Source organism: Neomonachus schauinslandi, chromosome 15, assembly GCF_002201575.2.
Source record: "Neomonachus schauinslandi chromosome 15, ASM220157v2, whole genome shotgun sequence".
NCBI classification, from domain to species: Eukaryota; Metazoa; Chordata; class Mammalia; order Carnivora; family Phocidae; genus Neomonachus; species Neomonachus schauinslandi.
Genome location: NC_058417.1, coordinates 55433594 through 55454726, shown reverse-complemented (window position 1 = coordinate 55454726; position 21133 = coordinate 55433594). Strand labels below are relative to the sequence as shown.

At 45.3% G+C, this 21133-nt stretch overlaps 1 protein-coding gene across 3 annotated transcripts in view; it reads right to left on the bottom strand.

Moving 5' to 3' along the window:
* The window catches only part of SEC14L1 (SEC14 like lipid binding 1), a 54015-nt gene that overhangs the window by 9267 nt on the left and 23615 nt on the right, over positions 1–21133 (bottom strand). For all 3 annotated transcript variants that reach the window (XM_021680968.2, XM_044921360.1, XM_021680967.2), the window contains exons 3-10: positions 10110–10259; positions 9860–9991; positions 7714–7842; positions 6366–6600; positions 5006–5115; positions 3175–3364; positions 1376–1464; positions 640–710 (exon numbers count right to left, since the gene is read on the bottom strand). In XM_021680968.2, the coding sequence (XP_021536643.1) occupies positions 640–710; positions 1376–1464; positions 3175–3364; positions 5006–5115; positions 6366–6600; positions 7714–7842; positions 9860–9991; positions 10110–10259 (1106 nt within the window). The remainder of the gene's footprint in view (positions 1–639; positions 711–1375; positions 1465–3174; positions 3365–5005; positions 5116–6365; positions 6601–7713; positions 7843–9859; positions 9992–10109; positions 10260–21133) is intronic.

The following is a 21133-nucleotide window of genomic DNA, read 5'->3' as shown; positions in this document are numbered from 1 at the left end:
ACACGCTGGGCCACCTCTACGGACCCAACAGGGCACGAATCTGGCTTTTCAACGCACGGTGTGAACTTCAAGAAGCTCTTCTTCCACAAATACCTACTAACCCAGCAGTGTCTCAGGAGCCGACGATACAGCAGGGAACAGAAAACCCTCAAAACTCCTTCCTGTCGTGGTGGAACTTCCCCTCCAGTAAACCCGCTATGCCCTTCTAGTGTCCACCTCTGAACCACTGCACATTCTCCAAATAGTTTACCATAACTACGAGTAAGGTTTGGAAATACAGAATAATCTCCTTGTGCCCCTGCAACGAAAACAAACGAACAAAACCAACCTGCGACCCTGGGCTCCCAAGGACCATGCAGACTAACCAGACGGGCCGACCCACTCAGACTGAGGTGACAGCAATGTCTCACTTGGGGTCAGAAATACCAAAATCCAGCACCTATCCCTCCTAACTGACCAAATTACATGTTAATTAGCTTCTACCTTCTGGAACACTGCAAAAAATGGGAAGCTATTTAGATTTGGCTCTAGAAATCTAAAAGCCTAAAAATCACACCAGATTTTGGTCCTAAAAGTCAACTAGAAATATTTACCTCACATTCTCAATAAGCTAGAAGGAAAAACAAAATCAACATCTACCTGATAGGTCGACCAAAGACTTTTGTATTTTCTTCACACCGTCTCAGCCCTTCTTCGTTTATGGAGAGAACCTGTGTGTAAAATGGCCATAAAAAGCCCATGATTAGTCTAGTAACGCCACTGTGTCAAGCTATGAAACACAGAGACAATAATACAGCCCACTGAGTGGGGAATGGAGTCTGACGCAGGGCTCGATCCCAGCACCCTGGGATCATGACCTGAGCCGAAGGCAGACACTTAACCGACTGAGCCACCCAGGTGCCCCTTCGGTTTTTAATTTAAACACATTCTTCTCTTCATATCTGCCCATGCTATGGAGGCCGAAGTGGAAAGGGAGCCGGGAGTTCAGGGGGCAGGAAGGAAGCATTTATAATCGTCCAGATAAGAGATGTGAAGCCCTGCAAGTAAGGAAGTGCCGGGCAAAGAATACTATGAAGCGGTCTGATCCGAGAGACAGCTCAAAAGGAGAGTGGGGGGTGGGGGGGGACCATGGCAATGAAACAAGAAGACCCCAAATCGGTCCCCACAAAGTCATCTTGTGTGGCTATACAGATTTTTTGTTGATGCTTCCCTGTGAAAAACATTTTTATAATTTCCGTGCCCTCTTTTGAAATTTTAAAAATGTATTAATAGATTGGCCTAATTACAAAAGCACTCCATGCTTGCTCTGATAGCTGTAAGATCACCATCCTGCTGGCAAAAGAAGGGGGCGGCGACCTGCCCAGGAAGCACTTACATATCGCAGCAGAGCCTCCTCCCCGAGGGCTCTCACCAAGCCCTTGGTGTCCATCTGCCCCAGCCTGAGAACGTACAGTGGCCGCCCGTCTGCAGGAGGGGAAGCAAAGGTATGATCAGCACCATTCCTGATGAGAAGCTGACAATACAACTCTAGGGACCTTAATAAGGAGCGTGCTTTCCCACTTAGAAGCTGCAGCTGGCTATGTGTACAGGAGATTCCCCCCAACCACTGCCCCTCTGCCCAGGATGAGAGGCACCAAGTGCAACTCAACCTCTCATCTGGCTCCAACCACCGGTACTGACCGGGGCCATTGCTAGGCTCGGCCTCCTCACTTAAACAACCAGGGGGTTGAGCAGAGCTGACTTTCAAGCCGGGGGGACCTCAGAAGATCCAGAGACACATTTTCTGTGAATATGGAGTATTTTAAATTTTTATATCTTAGATAAAACAATTTTTTTTCATTTCATGAGTTATCCGTAAGTTAATGTCTAGATTTTTTTTTAAAAAAGCCAGCTTCCCTTGATTCCCATCCAAAGGATCAGGATAAATGAGTCCTTTCAGGAAATTTTTAAATCCATACCAACCAGCACATCTTGGCTCTACATGTTTATACCCCGAAGGTCTAATGGATAGAACGTGAGAGGAATCTCATTCACTATACAAATGCCCTATCATCACAGGCCAGCTACATAAAGGGGAAAAGATCTCGGTGGCCAGAGTGTCCCTTGAGTCAGCAGATTCTCTAGAATCTGGACTTCTGACACTTGGTGCCACAGGGGAGCAGCAGAAAGGATAGGAACGGAATCTGCTGCTGACAAGCAATTAAGACTTGTCTTCTGTTAATGGAGGGTCAGTCCTGTCATCCTGACAAAGAAGTCCAAATTTTCCTTGTATTTATCACCGGTCTGAACTAGATCTGTTCTACTTAAAACAAGAGGTCTTTGTGCTCCCAAGTCTTGTTGAAAAGAAGATTTATAAAAAGTGTCTCCCAACATTTATAAGACACATTTGTTAATGTTTCACTACCAAACTTTAATCTTTGAAGGGTGGGAAAGTAGAATAAATATGTTGCTAGCAAAAACAAACAGAGCTACAATTAGTCTGGAAAAGTACAAAAGATGCAGTCCAGAAAACACACAAATCCGAGCTGTCCCATTCTGGAAGAATCTGCCTGGAGGGGGAGGGAGCCCACGGCCATCCCTGTGCCTGCTCCACATCCACGGTTCCGTTCTGTCCACTGTCCAACTCCGAACCAGGAAATACCGAGCAGCCTCTGGCAATGCCTGCTTTCCTGCAGGGCGTGCCTTGGATGCAATCCGAGAGAACCCTGCTCACTTAACTTACCCTTCGTTTTATGCTATCATTTCCTTGGCTTATGTTTTGCTTCCTGCCCAAAACAGAGCTGAAGTTCTTCACTGTTTTGATGTAGAAAACCTGGCTACATACTGTTACAGATCTTGTAGGGATTTATTAAAAGTTCCTTTACTAGCACTGTGCTCCTGAAAACACTGCCCTCAAACTTGCGGGTTTTTTAAATAAGTTGAAACAAAGTCTTTGTAACTAAGAAAGGAGGTGAAGAAACTTGGCGGCCAAGGGCCACAAGCCGAGGGAAGGAGCAGACAGCCCGCACCTGCTGCTCTATGGCGGACCTCAGGGGGCTTCCGAGTGGGCAGGGTGGTGTGGGGCTGGCTGTGATGAATGGGCGCCACCCTGGGAGAGGGAGGGCCCAGGTATTCACAGGTCCCTTGAACTCTGCACAACGTGGCCTCGAAGCATGTCTGGGATGCCCAGCCCACCTTTGTCATGATGGTGCCAGCCTCCCGCGTAGTAGTCCTGAAGGACCTGGGGAGGGCTCCAGGTCTCGAGAATGTAGTCCACCTGGTGCTGCTTTCGCCAAGTCAAAGACTGACACATGATCTCTCTGGCTTTGTCGATATTGAAGTCCCGGGCACGTAAGAACCGAAGAATATGCTCATCTTTTGGGATCTAGTAAGAGAAAAAGATGTTTCTAAGCAGTGTTAAAAGTTGCTAAGGGAAAAAAAAAAACCAAGTTACTAAGGGAATAAAACTCTAAAACTGTCACTTCTCATCCAGAGGGAGCTGCATTTTTGCACTATATAAAATTAGCCGTTACTAAAAAAACCTTCCTCGATGCTTTAGAAAACTGGTATCGTTAATCTGAATAATCTTTATAGTATTCCATTTTAGTTTCAGCCAAGTAGAGCAAAGGCATAAATAATTTGTTGAACATCAGATGCTTCAATTCACTGGACTGATTTATGATTATGATCTGGGTGCACTTTTCTGTATTACACCACAACAAAAGTTCGAATACACAAGTGTTGTTGGTTTTAGTGGGGCGGGGGGGCCTTCCTAACACACACCTCCTCTACAGTCTGCTATCGGATACGTCGACTTCTCTGAGTGAGAAAGAAGTCTCATCTGGCCCGGCCGTCTTCCTCTGCAGCCGTGCGCTCACTGATGCACGCCGCTGGTCCACAGGGGACAGGAGGGCGGCGGGTGGGGAGCCTGCCAACAACCCCACTACCGGGAGAGCAACTCAAGGCACTGAGAGGGTGTCGCTGCCACTCAGAAAGGATGTGGGTGCCAGAAGCAAAGGGCCTGGCTTCAAACCCTCACCCCAGCACTCACTCACTGGAAGGCCTCAGGCAAGTGACCTCACTGCTCTGTGCCTCAGTTCCCTCACATGATAAAAACACCACCTCAGAGGGCTGCTGGAGGACCTCATAAAGACCCTAAGAGCGTCTAGTACACGGTGCATGCACAACAAATGACAGCCATCGCTACAATGGTTGTGCTCTCGACAAGTGACACTAAAGAGTCCTCAGGGTGCGTCTCTAGTAACCCAGGCTGACAGAATTCGAGAGCGGGCCAGCTCCATGCAACCCCGGCTTCCCTTTTACTGAGTGGTGTCAGTACCCAGCTGGACACACCAACCTGCCTGTGCTCACCACTAGCCCCCCATCAGTATGAGGCTTATTATTAGAAAAATGGGATTCCTTAACAAGGCTAAAATTCTACCAAAAACCTCAAAATGAAAGCTCAAACACTTCTGGTCTTGGAATAATCTGTGAACTCCTTCCAAAGCTTCTGATAATTAAAATGTCTGAATACTTGGGGGACCTGGGTGGCTCAGTCAGTTGAGCGTCTGACTCTTGGTTTCGGCTCAGGTTGTGATCTCAGGGTCGTGAGATTGAGCCCCACATCGAGCTCCTCGCTCAGCGGAGAGTCTGCTGGATATTCTCTCCCTCTTCTTCACCTTCTACCCCTGCCCCTGCTCTATCTAAAATAAATAAATAAATATTTTTTAAAAAGTCTGAATACTTGGAATATAATATTGCTTTGCAGCTTGACCTGTAATTGTTTTTAAGGGAGACCCTCCTCTGGTAAACCTAGAAAAGCATAGCTGATCGTACATAGAAGGGCATCATGACTCTCCACGAGGGACTCAGATGCCACACCCAGAAATACAGAGCCAGTGATGCTGGGACTGAGAGAGACATCCCCAGCTATGGCAATCGGGAACATTTACTCTGAGTAACTACGAACAGGACCAGGGTCCACAGCTCACAGACAGCACGCCCGCACACGGGTGCCGGTTCTCACTTTGCCCTTGTGGGTCTCCTGGAGCCACTGGCGAAGCCGGATCAGGCAGCTCTCCTGTAGTGGGGTCAAGTCACCCAGGTATCTCTTGATGTAGTCCGCGTCTAGTTTGTCTGGAATGTAAGTTACACGACATTTACACAAAGAATGCTGGAACGTGAAGGCTTCCAAAGTCATCCTGCTCAGTAAAGTGTGGTCCCCAAGTCACAGAACTCAATGACACCCCAGGGACAGCAGAGCTAAGCTGGCCCCCTCAAGACCCTCAGTGATAGTCTGTAAGAGCTAATCACTGACCAAGCCCCAGGCCAGGCTACTGATTCAGTTATATTCCCTGATCACCCTGTGGTCAACTCTATTTGCAAAGTCTTAATACTAGTCACGACAGAAGAAAATCTGTAACAGATACTGAGAGACTATTTTAATTCAAACTTATATAAAGAGGACCTACATGACATAAGACTGAAATAAAACAAGTATGTGGACTTAAACCTATTCTGAATAGAGCTACTGTACTCAAGAATATAAGAAATCTTCTTCTTCATGACGCGGTACCATAAATACAGCAAACATTCACGAGATGGAAAAATAAAACGTGTCCCCAAACCAATTAAAACACCTGTCACCTGCTGCCTACTGCACGGCAAACAGATGGCGCAGTTTAGCTGCCGAGAAGAAAGCGTGGAGAGAGAGACAGCAAGACTTGAAGAAAACTTGTGAGTGGTAGAATTTTCTTGTGTGGTTTTACAACGGGCATCACTCTGAGAAATAAAGAGGTGCGTGTGTGCGCGTGCGCGTGTTTAACACACATGAAAGGCAGCAGAGCACAGTGGCTACGTGCAGACCCTGGCGCCAGCCGCCCAGCTCCATCCCAGCGCCACCACCTGCCATTGTGACTCCAGGCAACTTACTCAGCTCCTCTGGGCCTCAGTTCACTCATACATGAAATGAGGGTAATAAGCACTTCGTACCAAGAAGGAACCACTGTTAAGTGAGTAAATAATACTCATTAAGTGCTTACAACAGGGCCTAGCACAGAGTGAGTATAAAGTGTTTGACGGTGACACAACAACTGTGTTAGAACGATTACTTGCTACCTTTCATTCACTGAAGACGCCTTCAATTAAAATAAATTAAACACATTTCCTGGTTTCAAGAAAAGAATAACTTGATATAACCCTTCCTGCCCATTAAAAAAAACTAAATGCTTCCTCATTCTAAGAAAAAAATAAAATGTGGAAAAGGGACAGTAACAAAATTATGTCCACATGTCCTCAGGACACAAGAATGGGTGGAGGAAGCAGAGGGGAAAGGACTCCATGGAGGCCCCAGCCTTGCTTGTGGGACGACCCTCTTTCCGACCCACCATCAGGGGTCCCCGCCATGGGCTCGGGTGGCGCGCTGGGGCTGCTGAGGGCCTCACTGCCCGGCCCCTCCGCCTGGGCAGCATCTGGAACCACAAGAGCCAAGGATGCTGCCTGTTTCTTGCACAATGAGGAGGTCTCTGAGGACGGAGCAATGGAAGGCGGAGTCCAGCGGGGCACAAACGTTATGCCTTCTTCTTCCAACTGACGAAGATAGTATTCAATTATTTCTTTTCCCTTTAAAATAAAACCAATTTTAAGGTTAGTATATATTCAACATTCAAATTATTCATCTCCCACAGGTCTTTAAAACACTAATAAAAAGTGAATTGCTACAGAATAAATCTATGAAAAAGTGAAATGCCTTTGTGTTTTTGTTTTTCATAATTATTTTACACTTGATCTTAGCCAAAAGGCCGAGAAGCGATTTTCATAATTATTTTACTTCCTCTTCTCCAATGGTCTAGGAAATAATATCTAAAGAGATGGAATTTTTTTTATGACTAATTAAAAGCACCGATTCATCACACTTGTACTCAATTAATGCTTTGTGTCTCAATCCAAATTTTTTCTAACACCCTGAAAATAAAACAAGCCTTCAAAAAGCACTTAGAATCCAACATGGATACACTTCACAACCATATTCCACACCAACACTGAGCAGCAGTATAAAAATGAGAAGGAAAGTGTGGTGCCTGGGGGGGCACAGTCAGTTAAGCGTCCGATTCTTGATTTCAGCTCAGGTCATGATGTCAGGGTCGTGAGATGGAGCCCATCAGGCTTCGCACTCAGCAGGGAGTCTGCTTGAGATTCTCCTTCTCCCTCTGTGTCTTCCCACTGCGCTCATGCACTCTCTCTCCCCCCCCCACCTCCCTCCCTCTCAAATAAATCTTTAAAAAAAAAATGAGAAGGAAAGTTTTTCCACGGAAGGTAAACCGAATAATCCAAGGCCTGGGGATCCCCAAGAGATCCCCGGCAAGCACCTCCTCATGCAGCACCTCCTGCCCACAGACCGAGGTGGCAGCTGGGGGCGCTGTAAGCCAGCTGCTCCCGCCTCACCCCCCCCCCCCCCCACCCCAATCTTCCAGTGATTCTAAACAGAGGGCGTCATGGCCTGTGGCTACATGCTCCTCCTTACCTCCACCAGCCACCAGCATCATCTGAACCCGCATCCAACCCTATACCTCCCTGGAACACAGGCTTGGGGAAAAGCCAAAGTATTTCCTCGTCTTGAAATGGCTGGGCTCCCTGACTAGCCCATTTCCAGCCTCCTGAAAACACTGCCAGCACCTCGGAGCACCTCAGAGGCTCCCGCCTCCCCGTTTCCATAAAATCCCAAACTGGACTCACTTTTTTAATGTTGCTGGTATATTGTTTCATTGCAATTTTTTCCACTGTACTTTCAAAACCAAAGAAAGATTTAATATCTAAACTTGCAGACTGTTCAAAACAAGTCCAATCTTCATTTTCAGGGTGAACCTGTAGATAAATGAGAAGTCATTCCCATTAACTATGCTGACAACTGACAAGGTCATCTGCTCAAGTGGTAACCAAAAGAAAACATTTTATTTGACTAATAACATTATCATGAAAGCACCAGATGGAAAAATTACACAGAGAGGTTTAAAATCATGAAAAGACCTAAATCATATTTCTAAAATAGCCTAAAAAAAAAAATTCTAAAAATGACTGTGAAAAGGAGAGCTTCATTTTCATTCTTGGTTCATTTGTTCATCACATTTATTGAGCAGTGTTCTCCATCATAAACAAAACGAAGATCCCTGCCTCATGAAGCTTACAGTCTGAAGGGGGAGAATGGCAATTAGCCATAAACATAAGAGGTAAGAAATTCTGTCGTTGTTGGAAGACAAGTGCCAAGGGAGAAAGGAACGGTGGAACAGGTTAAAAGGACCAGGGTTGGGGGCAGGGGCGTGGCGGGGAGGAAGCAGAATTAAATAGGGTGTTCAAACTGGCTTCATCCAGAAGGGCAGAAATGAGCACAGACTGAAGGAGGTGAGGGCAGAAATGAGCACAGACTGAAGGAGGTAAGGCAAGAGTCAAGCAGAGATGCAGGGGCGGGGGGGGGGGGGGGGGGGGCGGGCAGAGGGTGCACTTGGAGCAAAGGTCCTTAGGGGAAGCACGCCTACGTGACCAGGAACAGGCTCGTGCACAAGGAAGGCAGGACAGCAGATGTGTGATCAAGAGAAAATGCAAGGCCTTGTAAGCCACTGGAAGGCCTCTGGGCTCCTTCTCTGAGTGAAATGCAGTAACACTGTAGAAAGTATGACATGATCTGATACACTTTAAAAGGATCATTTTGGATTCGGCGCTGAGGATATGTTGTAGGAAGGTAAGGGAGAAGCAGAGAGACCCTATTAGATTCTTCTAATAATCTGGTAACAGAAGTTATTGAAGATGGTGTGGCAGATAAAAGCACTAAGCCTGATCTTAGAGGTATGCATTACAGGTATGCCCCCTCCCTTCCCAAAGTCTGCATTCCACCACTTTGCTTTTACAAAAGATCTACATTTGTACTGGTTTTGATAACCAAAAGAAATCCAAAGAGGACTTCCGCTTTTAGGAAAAAGGGCAAAAAGCGAAAATAGCATTCACCATTTGTTTTGCAAAAGCTGTTACAGAGGCGACTCCTACCCCAAGCCCAGCCCTGAGAGTGCCACCAAGCCCCCTGCCAGAGAGCCACACTCAGCATCTCAGCATCAGGACTCCAGAACCTAGAACTGTGTCTGTAGGCACCTGGGCTTTATCTGCATTTATTTTGTACATTTGTTAGCAAGAATGTGTCCTAAGGTCTCAGAAAAGCTTAAAGAGGTTATTTTTTGAGTCTAGGAATGCTAAAAAAATTTTCCATATAAATTCATGGTAATTTGCTGTTTCGCTCTGCCCCATTTCGGCTTACGAAAGAGTTCACAGAAACACTCTACTTTCAGAGAGTGGAGGAAAACTGTATCTCGGGTCCGTCCATATACACTTCTAAAGTGTTAGAGTGGCGCCAGAGATGAAGGGGCATATAAAGTAACATTTAAACACAAATCAAGGGGCGCCTGGGTGGCTCAGTCGTTAAGCAACTGCCTTCAGCTCGGGTCATGATCCCGGGGTCCTGGGATCGAGCCCCGCATCAGGCTCCCTGCTCCGCGGGAAGCCTGCTTCTCCCTCTCCCACTCCCCCTGCTTGTGTTCCCTCTCTCGCTGTGTCTCTGTCTGTCAAATAAATAAAATCTTTAAAAAATAATAATAAATAAATAAAGACAAATCAAGACATCACTAGGCTCCCTTAACTGCTACGACAACGTAACCCATTCTGAGGTAAACCACACCTGCCACCTTGCGGATCCCACCAGTGAGAAATGAGTGACCATATGTGCTGAAGAGCTGCCCTCTGAGACAAGGCAGTGGACTGTGTAAAGCGGTGGCCAAGCAACCCCCCACAGCACACGGCAGCCCGCACTCGCGTCCTTCCCCAAATGCCGGGTACTCACGGTGTAGCAGCAGTGCTCATTGATGATGACCCGATTAGAAAAGGTTTCATTGTGAGCCTCAATGTGCAAAGTACGTTCTCGAGAATTCAGTGAGTTTTTCTGGACAAAATAAACATAATCAACTCCTGCAATCTTTAGAAAACAAAATAAAGAGAAAAAGGGCTTATTAATAATACCAAACGCAACAGAAGCTGTGAACATAAGTTCATCTAGTTTGGGGATGGCCTTTCTAAGGTGTCCCCACAGGTACCTTTTTCAGCAGCCTTGGTGCGTCTATGTCCAGCTTACAGCGCCTTTCTATAACGTGAATAGCCCCGTCTTCACTCTTGAACTCATTCACAGTGTCACTGTCCACAAACATTGGAATCAAAGGACAGGTAGGAAACCTCCTTTCGTAGGCCTACGAAAAAATTTTTTTAAAAAAGTAATTGAACAAAGATGCAATCTGACAGTTTGTCATTGATAGTCTCCCTGGAAATAAAGCATCTCTTAACACATGTCAACATGTTACATCAGAGTCATCTTTCTCTTTACATCATAAGCTTTCATTAAAAAAGAAAAAGACATTCTATGTTCATGGATTGGAAGACTCAACGCAGTAAGATGTCAACTCTTCCCATACGGATATAGAGGCTTAACATAATTCCTACAAAATCCCAGCAAGGCTTATTTTTTTACGCTACAGGCAAGATTATTTTAAAATTGATATGGAAAGGCAGAAGAACAGAAATAGCTACAACAATTTTGAAAAAGAAGACTAAACTGGGAGGAATCACTCTAGATGGTATGGTATTAGCGCGGACTACACACCTACAGTAATCCAGGCTATTGGTACTGACAGAGGGACAAAGAGATCAATGGACAGATTAGAGAGCTATAAATTGACCCACACAAATATGCCCAACTGATTTTTGACAAAGGTGCGATAGCAATTCAATGGTATAGCCTTTTTTTCCAACAAATATTACTGGAGAAATTGCACACCGACAGGCAAAAAAAAAAAAAAAAAAAAAAAGGACCTCGACCTGAACCACACACCTTATATAAAAATTAACTCAAAATGGATCAAGGACTTAACCATTTTTGTAACCTTCTTGAAATGACACCACTATAGGGGCGCCTGGGGGGCTCAGTCAGTTGAGCATCCAGCTCTTGGTTTCAGTTCAGGTCATGATCTCAGGGTCATGGGGTTGAGCCCTGTGTTGGTTCCACACTCAGCACAGAGTCTGCTTGAGATTCTCTCTCTCTCTCTCTCAATCTCTCTCTCCCTCTGCCCCTACCCCCCAAAATAAATGAATAAACTCTTAAAAAAAAAAAGAAATGACACCACTATAGAAATGCAGAACAGATTAGTGGTTGCTGTGCGGTAAGGGCAGGGGGGATGTGGGTGTGACTGTAACAGGGTAACAAAGAAAGATACTTGGAAAATGTTCTGTATCTTCACTGCATCAACATCAATATCCTGGTTCCGATGATGTTACTACAGTTTCCCAAAATGCTACCTATTGGGGGAAAATGGTTAAAGAGCACATGGCCTCTCTCCATATTATTCCTTATGAATAAAGTATTATTAATAAATCATGAATCTTCAATAATCTCAAAATAAAAAACTAAATTAAAAATAGAAAGTTTCACTTGCTATATATAATTCATCCAAACTTTTAGAACATGCACTCAGGCACCTGAGTTTGCTGTGTGGTGTGTGGTGGTCCTTGAAGACAACTTTGCTGAAGACCTTGCTACATTCACACTAAAACCTAAGCTACCTAGCAGCTCACAGGGGTGCATGAGCAGGAAACCACAAGACTCGGGATGACAAGTCCTGGGCTGTAAGAAGGAGCATAAAAAAGAAGCCCAGAGCTGGGCTCACCAGTTCACTGAACTGATGCTCCTAATAAAGTGACAGACGTCACTCCTCCGTCGGGTTGTCCTAAAATGGGGGGCGGGGGGGGGGCTGACTTCCCACCTTAATCACAACCAAGCACAGATTTAAGAAGAAATGTATGGTGTTAAAAAGATGAAAATCTGAAAGCAACATGGACTGCTCTGATTTTACCTCTAACAAGGAGCGAGTGGTTTTGGGGCACCACCATACTAAAACCACCACCTTTCACAGAGAAGTTTCCTGACGTTCCCCGTGAACAGGTGTGAAGTCTGCACAGAGGTAATACTCCGATCACAAGAGCTGCACTGAAAACCCACTACAGCACCAGAGCCACCTATTAATCCCGCCACCTGGTTTTCACCAATCCTGCTCCAAGTGATGCTCAATTCTCTGTTACATATCTCATCTCCTCTCCATAACATCGTAGGGTTACACCAATCTGAACACTTTGGGCTGTGCTCCTGCCATCTACATGTTTACAGGATCCCACGCTAGGGAATGCTGGAGGGAGGGGAAATGAAGCAGACAGTTCAGGAAAGGGAGTCAGGGTGATATGAAAGCATACTGAGAATACGCAAGGTATAAAGGCTTGAGGAGAAAGAGAACACCCTCAGCTTTGGTGAGTTGGTGGTTTGGGAAAGCTTCATGGAAGAGGAAGCACTGACATGGCCTCAACGTGTGGGAAGGTCTGTCTGTCGTCAGCAAGGAGGGGAGAGATTTCCAGGAAAGAGAACCCAAGAACGCAGCCTAAGGGAACAGGCACCCAAAGCTGGCAGAGGGGAGGGAACGGGACTGTGATAAGGCGGGTCTCCACTGAGCACCGACCACATGGCCAGGCCCTGCAGGCACAGTGCTGGCCGCCCTGGAGCTGACCTCCTCCACAGCGGACAGAGAAGGAGGGAACTCTACCATGTGACCAGAGTCGCCTTTTCAGAAAATTAATGACAGTCTTGCACAGGGCATCTGGAAAGGAGGCAAAATTTACATGGCCACCAGTTATATTTGCTTTTTAAAATGTTTTTACTTTGGGAGTCAAAAACATATTCTTCATATTTATCTACTCCCCTCCTCCACTCAAATATATTCTGAATCCCATTACTGCTACAATCTTGATAAATCACACAATATTTTTCTCTTAATGCATTTTAAGTCAATAACATCTAAGAAGTTTATCCAATTGCTCAGACAATACCACAGATAAGTCTCAAGGATGCCCTAAAATTTGTATTAAGCACTACGCACATGAACAATTCTAGAAAAAAATTTGCTATCATTTGTTCTACAGATACTGAAAACCATCTAAACTGAATTCTAAATTGTAACACATAAAAAAAAAAACCAAAAACCAAAACCTGGCTTTGTACATTCCAGCACTATGACATACCAAAAAACTGAGAACACTAGGGCTTCAAACAAAACAATTCTTTTTTAGGTTACGTAAAGGGTAAAGCAAGGACTCACCAAGAAAAAACGTAAGCTAGGGTCTCTCCTACTGAAGGACTATTAGATCATTTTCAACATACCCACAACATCTTTTAAACCCTTGAAATAGAGTGGTCAGCACAGGGCATTTCCCACACGGCCCAGCCTTTAATTCAACACACAGTACAAACTTTCCGTGCCCTGTGAAGTCATCCAGCCGGGTATTCACCAGGGCACACTCACCGGTACCTCGGCCAGGTGGCATTTCAAGTACCCCGGCTAGGAAGCATCTACCTTCCTCCCTCCATGGCTGGTCTGCGTCCGTCACCCTGCCCCAGACGCGTTACTTAGCCACAGCGCAGACACCAAGTCCCATTTTTCTTCACATTGCCTAAAACAATGTCACTGTTCAATAAACATTCTTTGAATTATGGAATAAAACCTTACTAAATAAACCAACGAATCCAGTTTTTTGTTTCCTGTGCTCATTTACCTGGGCCAATCTTTCAGAGATATATAAGGTTAATGAATTCTGCATTCTGTTAGCACAGAAAATCCTAAATTTCTAGAGGGTTGTGGAAAAGGAAGACTGCAGAAAGCGTCAGTCTCTGAAACTGCTTACAGATACCAGACCCCAGGTTTTCGGCACAAACTACAATCTATAAAGTTGCTACAACCTCTGAAAAATAGAGGCATTCTAGTTTTAGCCACAGGAAGAGCCTAGAAGCAATGACATATCAGCAGTCACAAGAAACTTGGCATCTAGAACCTGGTTTCTAAATACCACTCCCTACCACAAAGGAATGCATGCACTGTGAAGAAGTGGCTGATTACAGGTCTGAAGGAAGGAAAGGTCAAGGTGAATCTGAAGTACTATCAGAAATCGAGGATGTGCTCAGTGACTGATGGGGACATGTCAAAAGGACACAGAGACCGGCCTGAAGGGGTTCCCCTCCCCAACTTTGGGGTCATTTGAGCACCAGAAAGAGAAAAGATAGTAAAGCTTTATAAGCCATAGAGTGATACTCAAGAAAAATGGGCAGGGGAGGAAATCTTACAGGAAAATGTCACCTAATAACCACAAGAGCGAACGACACAATTAGAGAATCCCAGTAGTGCAAGCACTAATCCTCAGTCACGGGTTCAGACAAGGACCACCAAAGGGCACTGCTGAGGGGGGATTGTTGGATGAGGTATCACAGTCTCACACTGTCATCCTGCAGCTTACCATTACAAGGGGACAGAGGTGACTTTATGTTGGAAAGATCTAGTAGATATCACCTGGACCGAACTATTCAACTCAGGACCAACAACGGGACAGCCTGACAAGCTGATGGGACGCAATGGAAGCACACACAGCTCACACAGTCCTCACAACAAAATGGTGAGCCTGGAGCTCATCGTGAGGAAACAATCAGATAGGTCCAAGTTACAGAACATTGTACAAAACCACCAGCCTGGACTCTTAAAAATAAGTGAAAAATGCTAGTGTCTTGAAAGATGAACAGAAAAAGCAGAGACCAATCAGAATAAAGGCAATCAAAGAGACAGGACCATCAAATGCACTGGCTCTTTGATTAGAATAATAACAGCTATACAGAATATTTAAGGAAATGTGACCATGCATCACACGTTAAATAATACCATTCTGTCAGTGTTAAATTTCTCGGGTGTGATGATGATGACCGTTAAGTAGAATTTCTCTTCTTAGGCAATACATGCGTTAGTATTTAGGGCAGAAGTGTTAAGATATACACAGCTCACTTTCAAATGGTTCTGCAAAATATATACCGTGTGTATGTGTGTGTGAGTGTATATGTAAGAAAGAAAGCAGATGTGCTAATTTATCTAAGTGGAAATGTATACAGGTATTCACTACACTTCCTCAATTTTTTTATCATTTTTTAAATATTTTATTTATTTATTTGAGAGAGCGAGCGAGCAAGTGAGCACAAGCAGGGGGGAAGAGGGAAAAGCAAGCTCCCCACCAAGCAGGGAGGCCGATGTGGGGCTCGATCCCAGGACCCTGAGATCGTGACCTGAGCCGAAGGCAGACGCTCAACCGACTGAGCCACCCAGGCACCCCACTTCCTCAATTTTTTTAAAAATTGAAATTTCTCAAAAGAAAAAGTTGGGGAAAATATTAATAGGAGAAGGTAACTTTGGAGGGGGAGGGCCATATGGAAACTAGCAGCGCTTTTGCACATAACTGACTGAATATGACACTGTCCTATTTCATACCTGAAAATGTACAAACCTGAGGTTTGCCCCGGCCTCAGCCCAAGGTGAAAGGCCGGGTGTGCAGTCCACCAGGGACATGTGCCTCTGTACAGTGGCCCCCTACCCAGTCCTGCCACCATAGCTCTGAGGTGATGCAGGTCCAGAGAGCTCCAGCTTCTGGTTGTTCAAGAGAAAACAGCAATCTGAATTTCTATGTGAAGCTTCCCTATTTTTAAAACCTCGTTTGGGACAATGAGCCCACATAAGCAGACCTGCGAGTCTTCTCTCTGCACAAAGAAGTCTCTCCAGGAGAACTGAGCAAGAACCCAGGCTAAAGCTCACATTGGGTCCAAATCACCACCTCAGGAGAGCTGCAGGAACTTCCAAATGTCTTCTTTTTTGTGACTATCTGCAGTATTATCAAGTCACTTCCTAATCACACTCAGAATTTATCAAACACAAAAATCAAGAAAGGCTGAACAAAATTAACTCTTCCAGAAGGAACTTCTCCAGAGAGAGAGAAATGTTCTTCAACGTCTCTTAAAAGGAAAGTTGCTCTTGCAAGAGAAATAACTATTATAATCATTTGTTCACTCTTTTTGTTTAACAGAGCAATTGTTTCAATAATAAAAACAAAACCAGGGCCTGATCCATTTGCCCCGGGAGGAAAGCTGCCTTCTGGGTAACTTAGCTTCCTCCTACCTTCCTACTACACCCACTCTTCCTCTTTCAAACGGGATTTCTGAGACTGTAATTTGGGAGCCTGGCAACGGTACTTTCAGTTTTTAACCAATCTTGGAATGCAATTTTGAGACGTTAGAAGCTTGTACTGTGCTAAAGAAAACCATACTTTAGTGAAGACATTTCAACTTGAGAATTAATGAGCTTACCAGTGCATTCTGCCAGGAAAACCCATTTAACAGAAATTCCATTTAAACAATCTACCTTTAAATTGAACTATGTTCATACACAATTTAGCCAATGAACTAAGCCAGCTGCTTTCTGTGTAACAACTTGGATATTCTATGGCACTGGACATGACATCAAACTCAGACACAAATCTGGTTTTACCCCAGAAAGAATCCAAAAAAACCAAGCATGGCTTAAGTGTGTCTCAGAAGTCGCCGGTGCTCAAGGAAGCAAACATAAAACCTATCAAGACAATAGGGCAACCTGACCAAAGTCCCTCAGAGTTAGGATTCCGTGATTCACAGACTATCAAAGCGACAGGGACTTACAGAGGGCCTACCATCTAAGGCATTACGTTAAGATCCCAAAGAACACAACAGTGGAGGACACAGGGATGGGGCTTCTTTAAGAGGCAAGACATGAAAACATACACTGTGTACAACAATAGAAAAGAAGACAGGGAGGAGGTGGCAAGCGTCAGGGAACTGTATTTATTGAGGCTAAAACTGCTTGAGAGAGTCAGAGGGAAAGGGCTTCAGGTTGGGTGGTGAAAGGCTTTACCCAGAAGTGCATCTGCAGAAGGGAACATTCCTGGTGGGAGGAACCAGAGCGAAACCAAAAGGGAGCAAAGCACAGATGAACCCTAGGACAGCCTTTCAGACCTGTTTACACAACGGCAGTTTCTCAAAGCTGGCCCAAGCACAGGAGGTTGCTCCATGAAGAGCTTCAAACACCTGGTCTGCTGCTGAAACTCGAAAGTATGTAAACAGCTCAGCCAACTGTAGATATGAAAAGTGTCAACCACCCAGGGAACCTCGGAGCCCTGACACTGCATTGACTCACAAGTCAGTCCTTTGTGGGCTCCTGAATTCCACCTCCAATATTACTTCTATTTAGTCCGCTACTAAAAGGGTTCCAAGTTACAGGCTACCTGTAAATGCATGTGTTCATACTTATCAAGATATTTATAAACTTAAATTTTTGAAAATGTGAGCCCTTTTAAAGAAAAGCTATAATCCTGTTAGTTATGTTATACTTCATTCATCCAAATACTTAATGACAACCCTACGAGATGAGCGATTTTCAAAGGAGCGCCAGAGCACGAGCACGAGCAAACGCACGAGGGTAGCTCGGTGCGCACAACCATGGCAGGGAAGCGCTGCATTTACAGCCAAGTCCTTGTCCTCAATCACCGTCTTCAGTGAGACCCACGTGTCAAGCCATGGCAGACTGGAACACCCACTGGGAAGTTCAAACAAGAACATCCAACGGCTCTACTAAAGCTAAAAAGAGATCTGTAAAAATCTCATTGATCCCAAGCCGTATCCCTCTGAGATTAAACACATTTGAAGTTTAAATTATGAATTTCATCTCAGAAAACCTCAAATCCCATGGTTCTGGTCACACATTCTTTCCAGGTACTATTTAGTATGGAGACGGCGCGACTTCAGCCTCCGATGCTGTGAGCGCTAAGGACAAGGAGGGCAGGATGATGGATGCCGCAGTAATCCAGTGAAAGCTTGGATTCTCTCCTAGGGCCTCCCCGTTAGAGTACGAGTGCGCTACGGAGGACACAGCTACCGTGGAAGAACAGATGGCAGACGCGCCGACGTGCTCCCAACTGCAAACACTGGAGACCGTTTTCACCAGGAGCACCTTCTTTTCGCCATGCCTCTCTCCAACACCCACCCTCACGGCCACCACGCCGTGACGGAAACCGGCCTCACTTACTCTGATGATGCAGGCGCCACTCGGCGCTCCAGAGAGGGAGGGCGCGCACATGAGAGTCACCGCTGCCCGCACTCACACGTCCACTCCTGGGCTCCCAGTTCTCAACAGGAAATAGTTTAGTGAAAGGACAGAAAATCCTCAGGATTTCTTCTAAAATCCACATATTTTCAGTTAGAAAACAGCACACAGACGCAGGCCATGGCGCCGCTGGGCGTGCCAGGCCTCCACCATGGAGGGGTCACTGCACGCAGTGGCCATCTGTGTCCCCTGCCCTCAGCCCACTTTCACTGGCCTACAGATGACTGCTGGCACAATTCTACACAGCCTGGTAAGAATTACCCACAACATTACAAGACTTCACATGTAAGAAGTTTTCATTCCAGAGAAATCGTTAATCTTATTCACCCATACCATGATAATTTTAAATAGTATCCAAAAAAACCCACGTAATAGTAGGGTATTTTCTGACCTCTTAAAATAACTGGGGCCAGTGAGACCCCAACTGTGCTTAACTCTACTCCACAGGCAGTGTTCTTTCTCACAGACCTGAATGAAAGGTGGGATGGGAGGGCCCAGGTAAAGGTCTCTCCTGAAGAGGAACATAAATTAGCACTACATGAAGTTCTACCCATTTTAAGATTTTCTACCACAAATTTTCCTAACGCTCTGGGTCCTAGAAATAAACGGTAGTACGTGACCAAAAAAAAAAAAAAAAAAAATAGCAAGGAGCAGGAACAAGGAGCAACAGGTAAACCCCAGGAAAAGAGCCGGGCACCCCCACAAAATGCCCCTGCCCTGCACCCTCCCCCCCAAAGGCCAGGAAGCCTGACGCTGGATTTTATCCTGCACATACGGAAGTATGGGTCCCGCTACCAAACTGTTCCTGGTTCACAGCAGAGAAATGACTAGAAGTCACTATTACACGACAGGCAGCAGAGTCCCGGGACTTCTCAGGATCTGAACCATTGCTAAAAACAAAGCAAGCCAAAGAACTGTCCTTAGAAGAAAAATAATCATCTAAATCTATTAAAAACTTAGCATGTTTGGGGCACCTGGCTGGCTCAGTCAGTAGAGCATGTGACTCTTGATCTCAGGGTCATGAGTTCAAGCTCCACATTCAATGTAGAACTTACTTAATAAAAAGAAAAAAAATTAAAGGGGTGCCTGGGTGGCTCAGTCGTTAAGCATCTGCCTTCGGCTCAGGTGATGATCCTGGGGTCCTGGGATCAAGCCCCAAGTCGGACTCCCTGCTCAGTGAGGAGTCTGCGTCTCCCTCTGCCCCTCCCCCAGCTTGTGCGTGTGTGCTCTCTCTCTCTGAGAGAAATAAAATCTTTAAAAAAAAATAGCATGTTTACATTTGGCTAAAGCAAAGCTACCAACTTGCAACAGCAGGACAGTTTGTTGTTCCTGGTTAAAGACAAACATCAAACCACTCCTTCTCTCCTTGAGGTGTGCAGCCAACTGCAGGTAAAGCTCTGATTTAGGAAGGTCTTCTAGAATACTCTTACAGTACCAATAGTGTATTCCTTTAAGAATTTCCGGGCAAGAGGGGCGCCTGGGTGGCTCAGTTGGTTAAGCGACTGCCTTCGGCTCAGGTCATGATCCTGGAGTCCCGGTCTCGAGTCCCGCATCAGGCTCCCTGCTCGGCGGGGAGTCTGCTTCTCCCTCTGACCCTCCTCCCTCTCATGCTCTCTGTCTCTCATTCTCTCTGTCTCAAATAAATAAATAAAATCTTAAAAAAAAAGAATTTCCGGGCAAGACTACCTGGAAACTTTTGTTAACACAATTTAATAGACTGACACAGAGCTTTTGAGCTTTCAAATAAAATTCCAAGTATGATCTAGCGTGCTTGATTAAACTGCATCTTCTGCTTTTTAGCCAAGATTAGAAAGCTAGGGCCTGCATTGGTTCAACTGTGTCCGATTTCTGAAAAGAGCTCAAGACTGACATCTCACACAATAGCCTGGGGGTGATTTCAGTTTGTTTACGGTCTTAAAGATAATCACTGATGACATTTCGGACTATTCATCCTTAGGCATGGTCACAGGGAGCTCTACGTCAGAGGTTTTTCCAAATTTCCCTTCGCAGCACCCTTGATATCTCAGTAACTTTTCCACGGTGCCCCAAAGCCAAAAGAAATACCATTTATTATTAGGTCCAAACAACTTAAAAAGCATTTGTGTCCTAATAACTTAGTAACCATCTTAAATAATACACATTTAAATTGAGGGAAAACATGTTTTTGTTTCCTTCCTAAATACCCAGGATTACTTGTAAGCATATGTACTTGGGTACTAGGGAGGCTTGGAATCACAGTGGACCCTCCTACTCTGGTTTCCTGTTGCTCACTGATTCTCATGTGGCAATGGCTTTTTAGCATACCAACCAGCGAAAACCCGGCTCCACAAAGATGCGAAACCCTTAAAAGAAATGCAAGGGCACCTGGGTGGCTCAGTCAGTTGGGCGGCTGCCTTTGGCTCAGGTCGTGATCCCAGGGATCGAGCCCTGCATCGGGCTCCCTGCTCAGCGGGGAGTCTGCTTCTCCCTCTCCTTCTTGCCCTCCCCCAATTGTGCCTGTGCGCACTCTCTGATAAATTAAATCTTAAAAAAAAAAAAAAGAAAGAAACGTAGTGTGATCTAATCTTAAAATGTGAGCTGATGACTATCACTGTGTTTCCTCAAAAATTAAAAATATCCTACAGCCCTGTGGTGTTCTAGGGGGCCTCAGAACAGCGAGGGAACTGTGGCTCCAAGTGCTTTAAATTGTATTCACTTGTTCACAAGTTCTTCTGCCTATACAAAGGGTAAGTATTCAAAATCTAAAGAAACGAGCTCCAATCCAATTGATCATCCTCTACCATCGAACTTTCTATCAAAAACAAAGGGTCCAGTGTTCTAGCAAGTTTCCAATGTCTGCATAGAGACCTTTAAAAATCGACGAGAGGGGCAAGCAAACTTGTCCTGTAAGTAGAGGGCCAGATATCAAATATTCTAAGCTTTACGGACCAGACAGGTTCTGTTGCAGATACTCAGCACTGCTGCCGCCCACACATGAGCAAACGAGCACAGCTGTGCGCCGATGAGACTCAACTTAGAGACACCGAGAA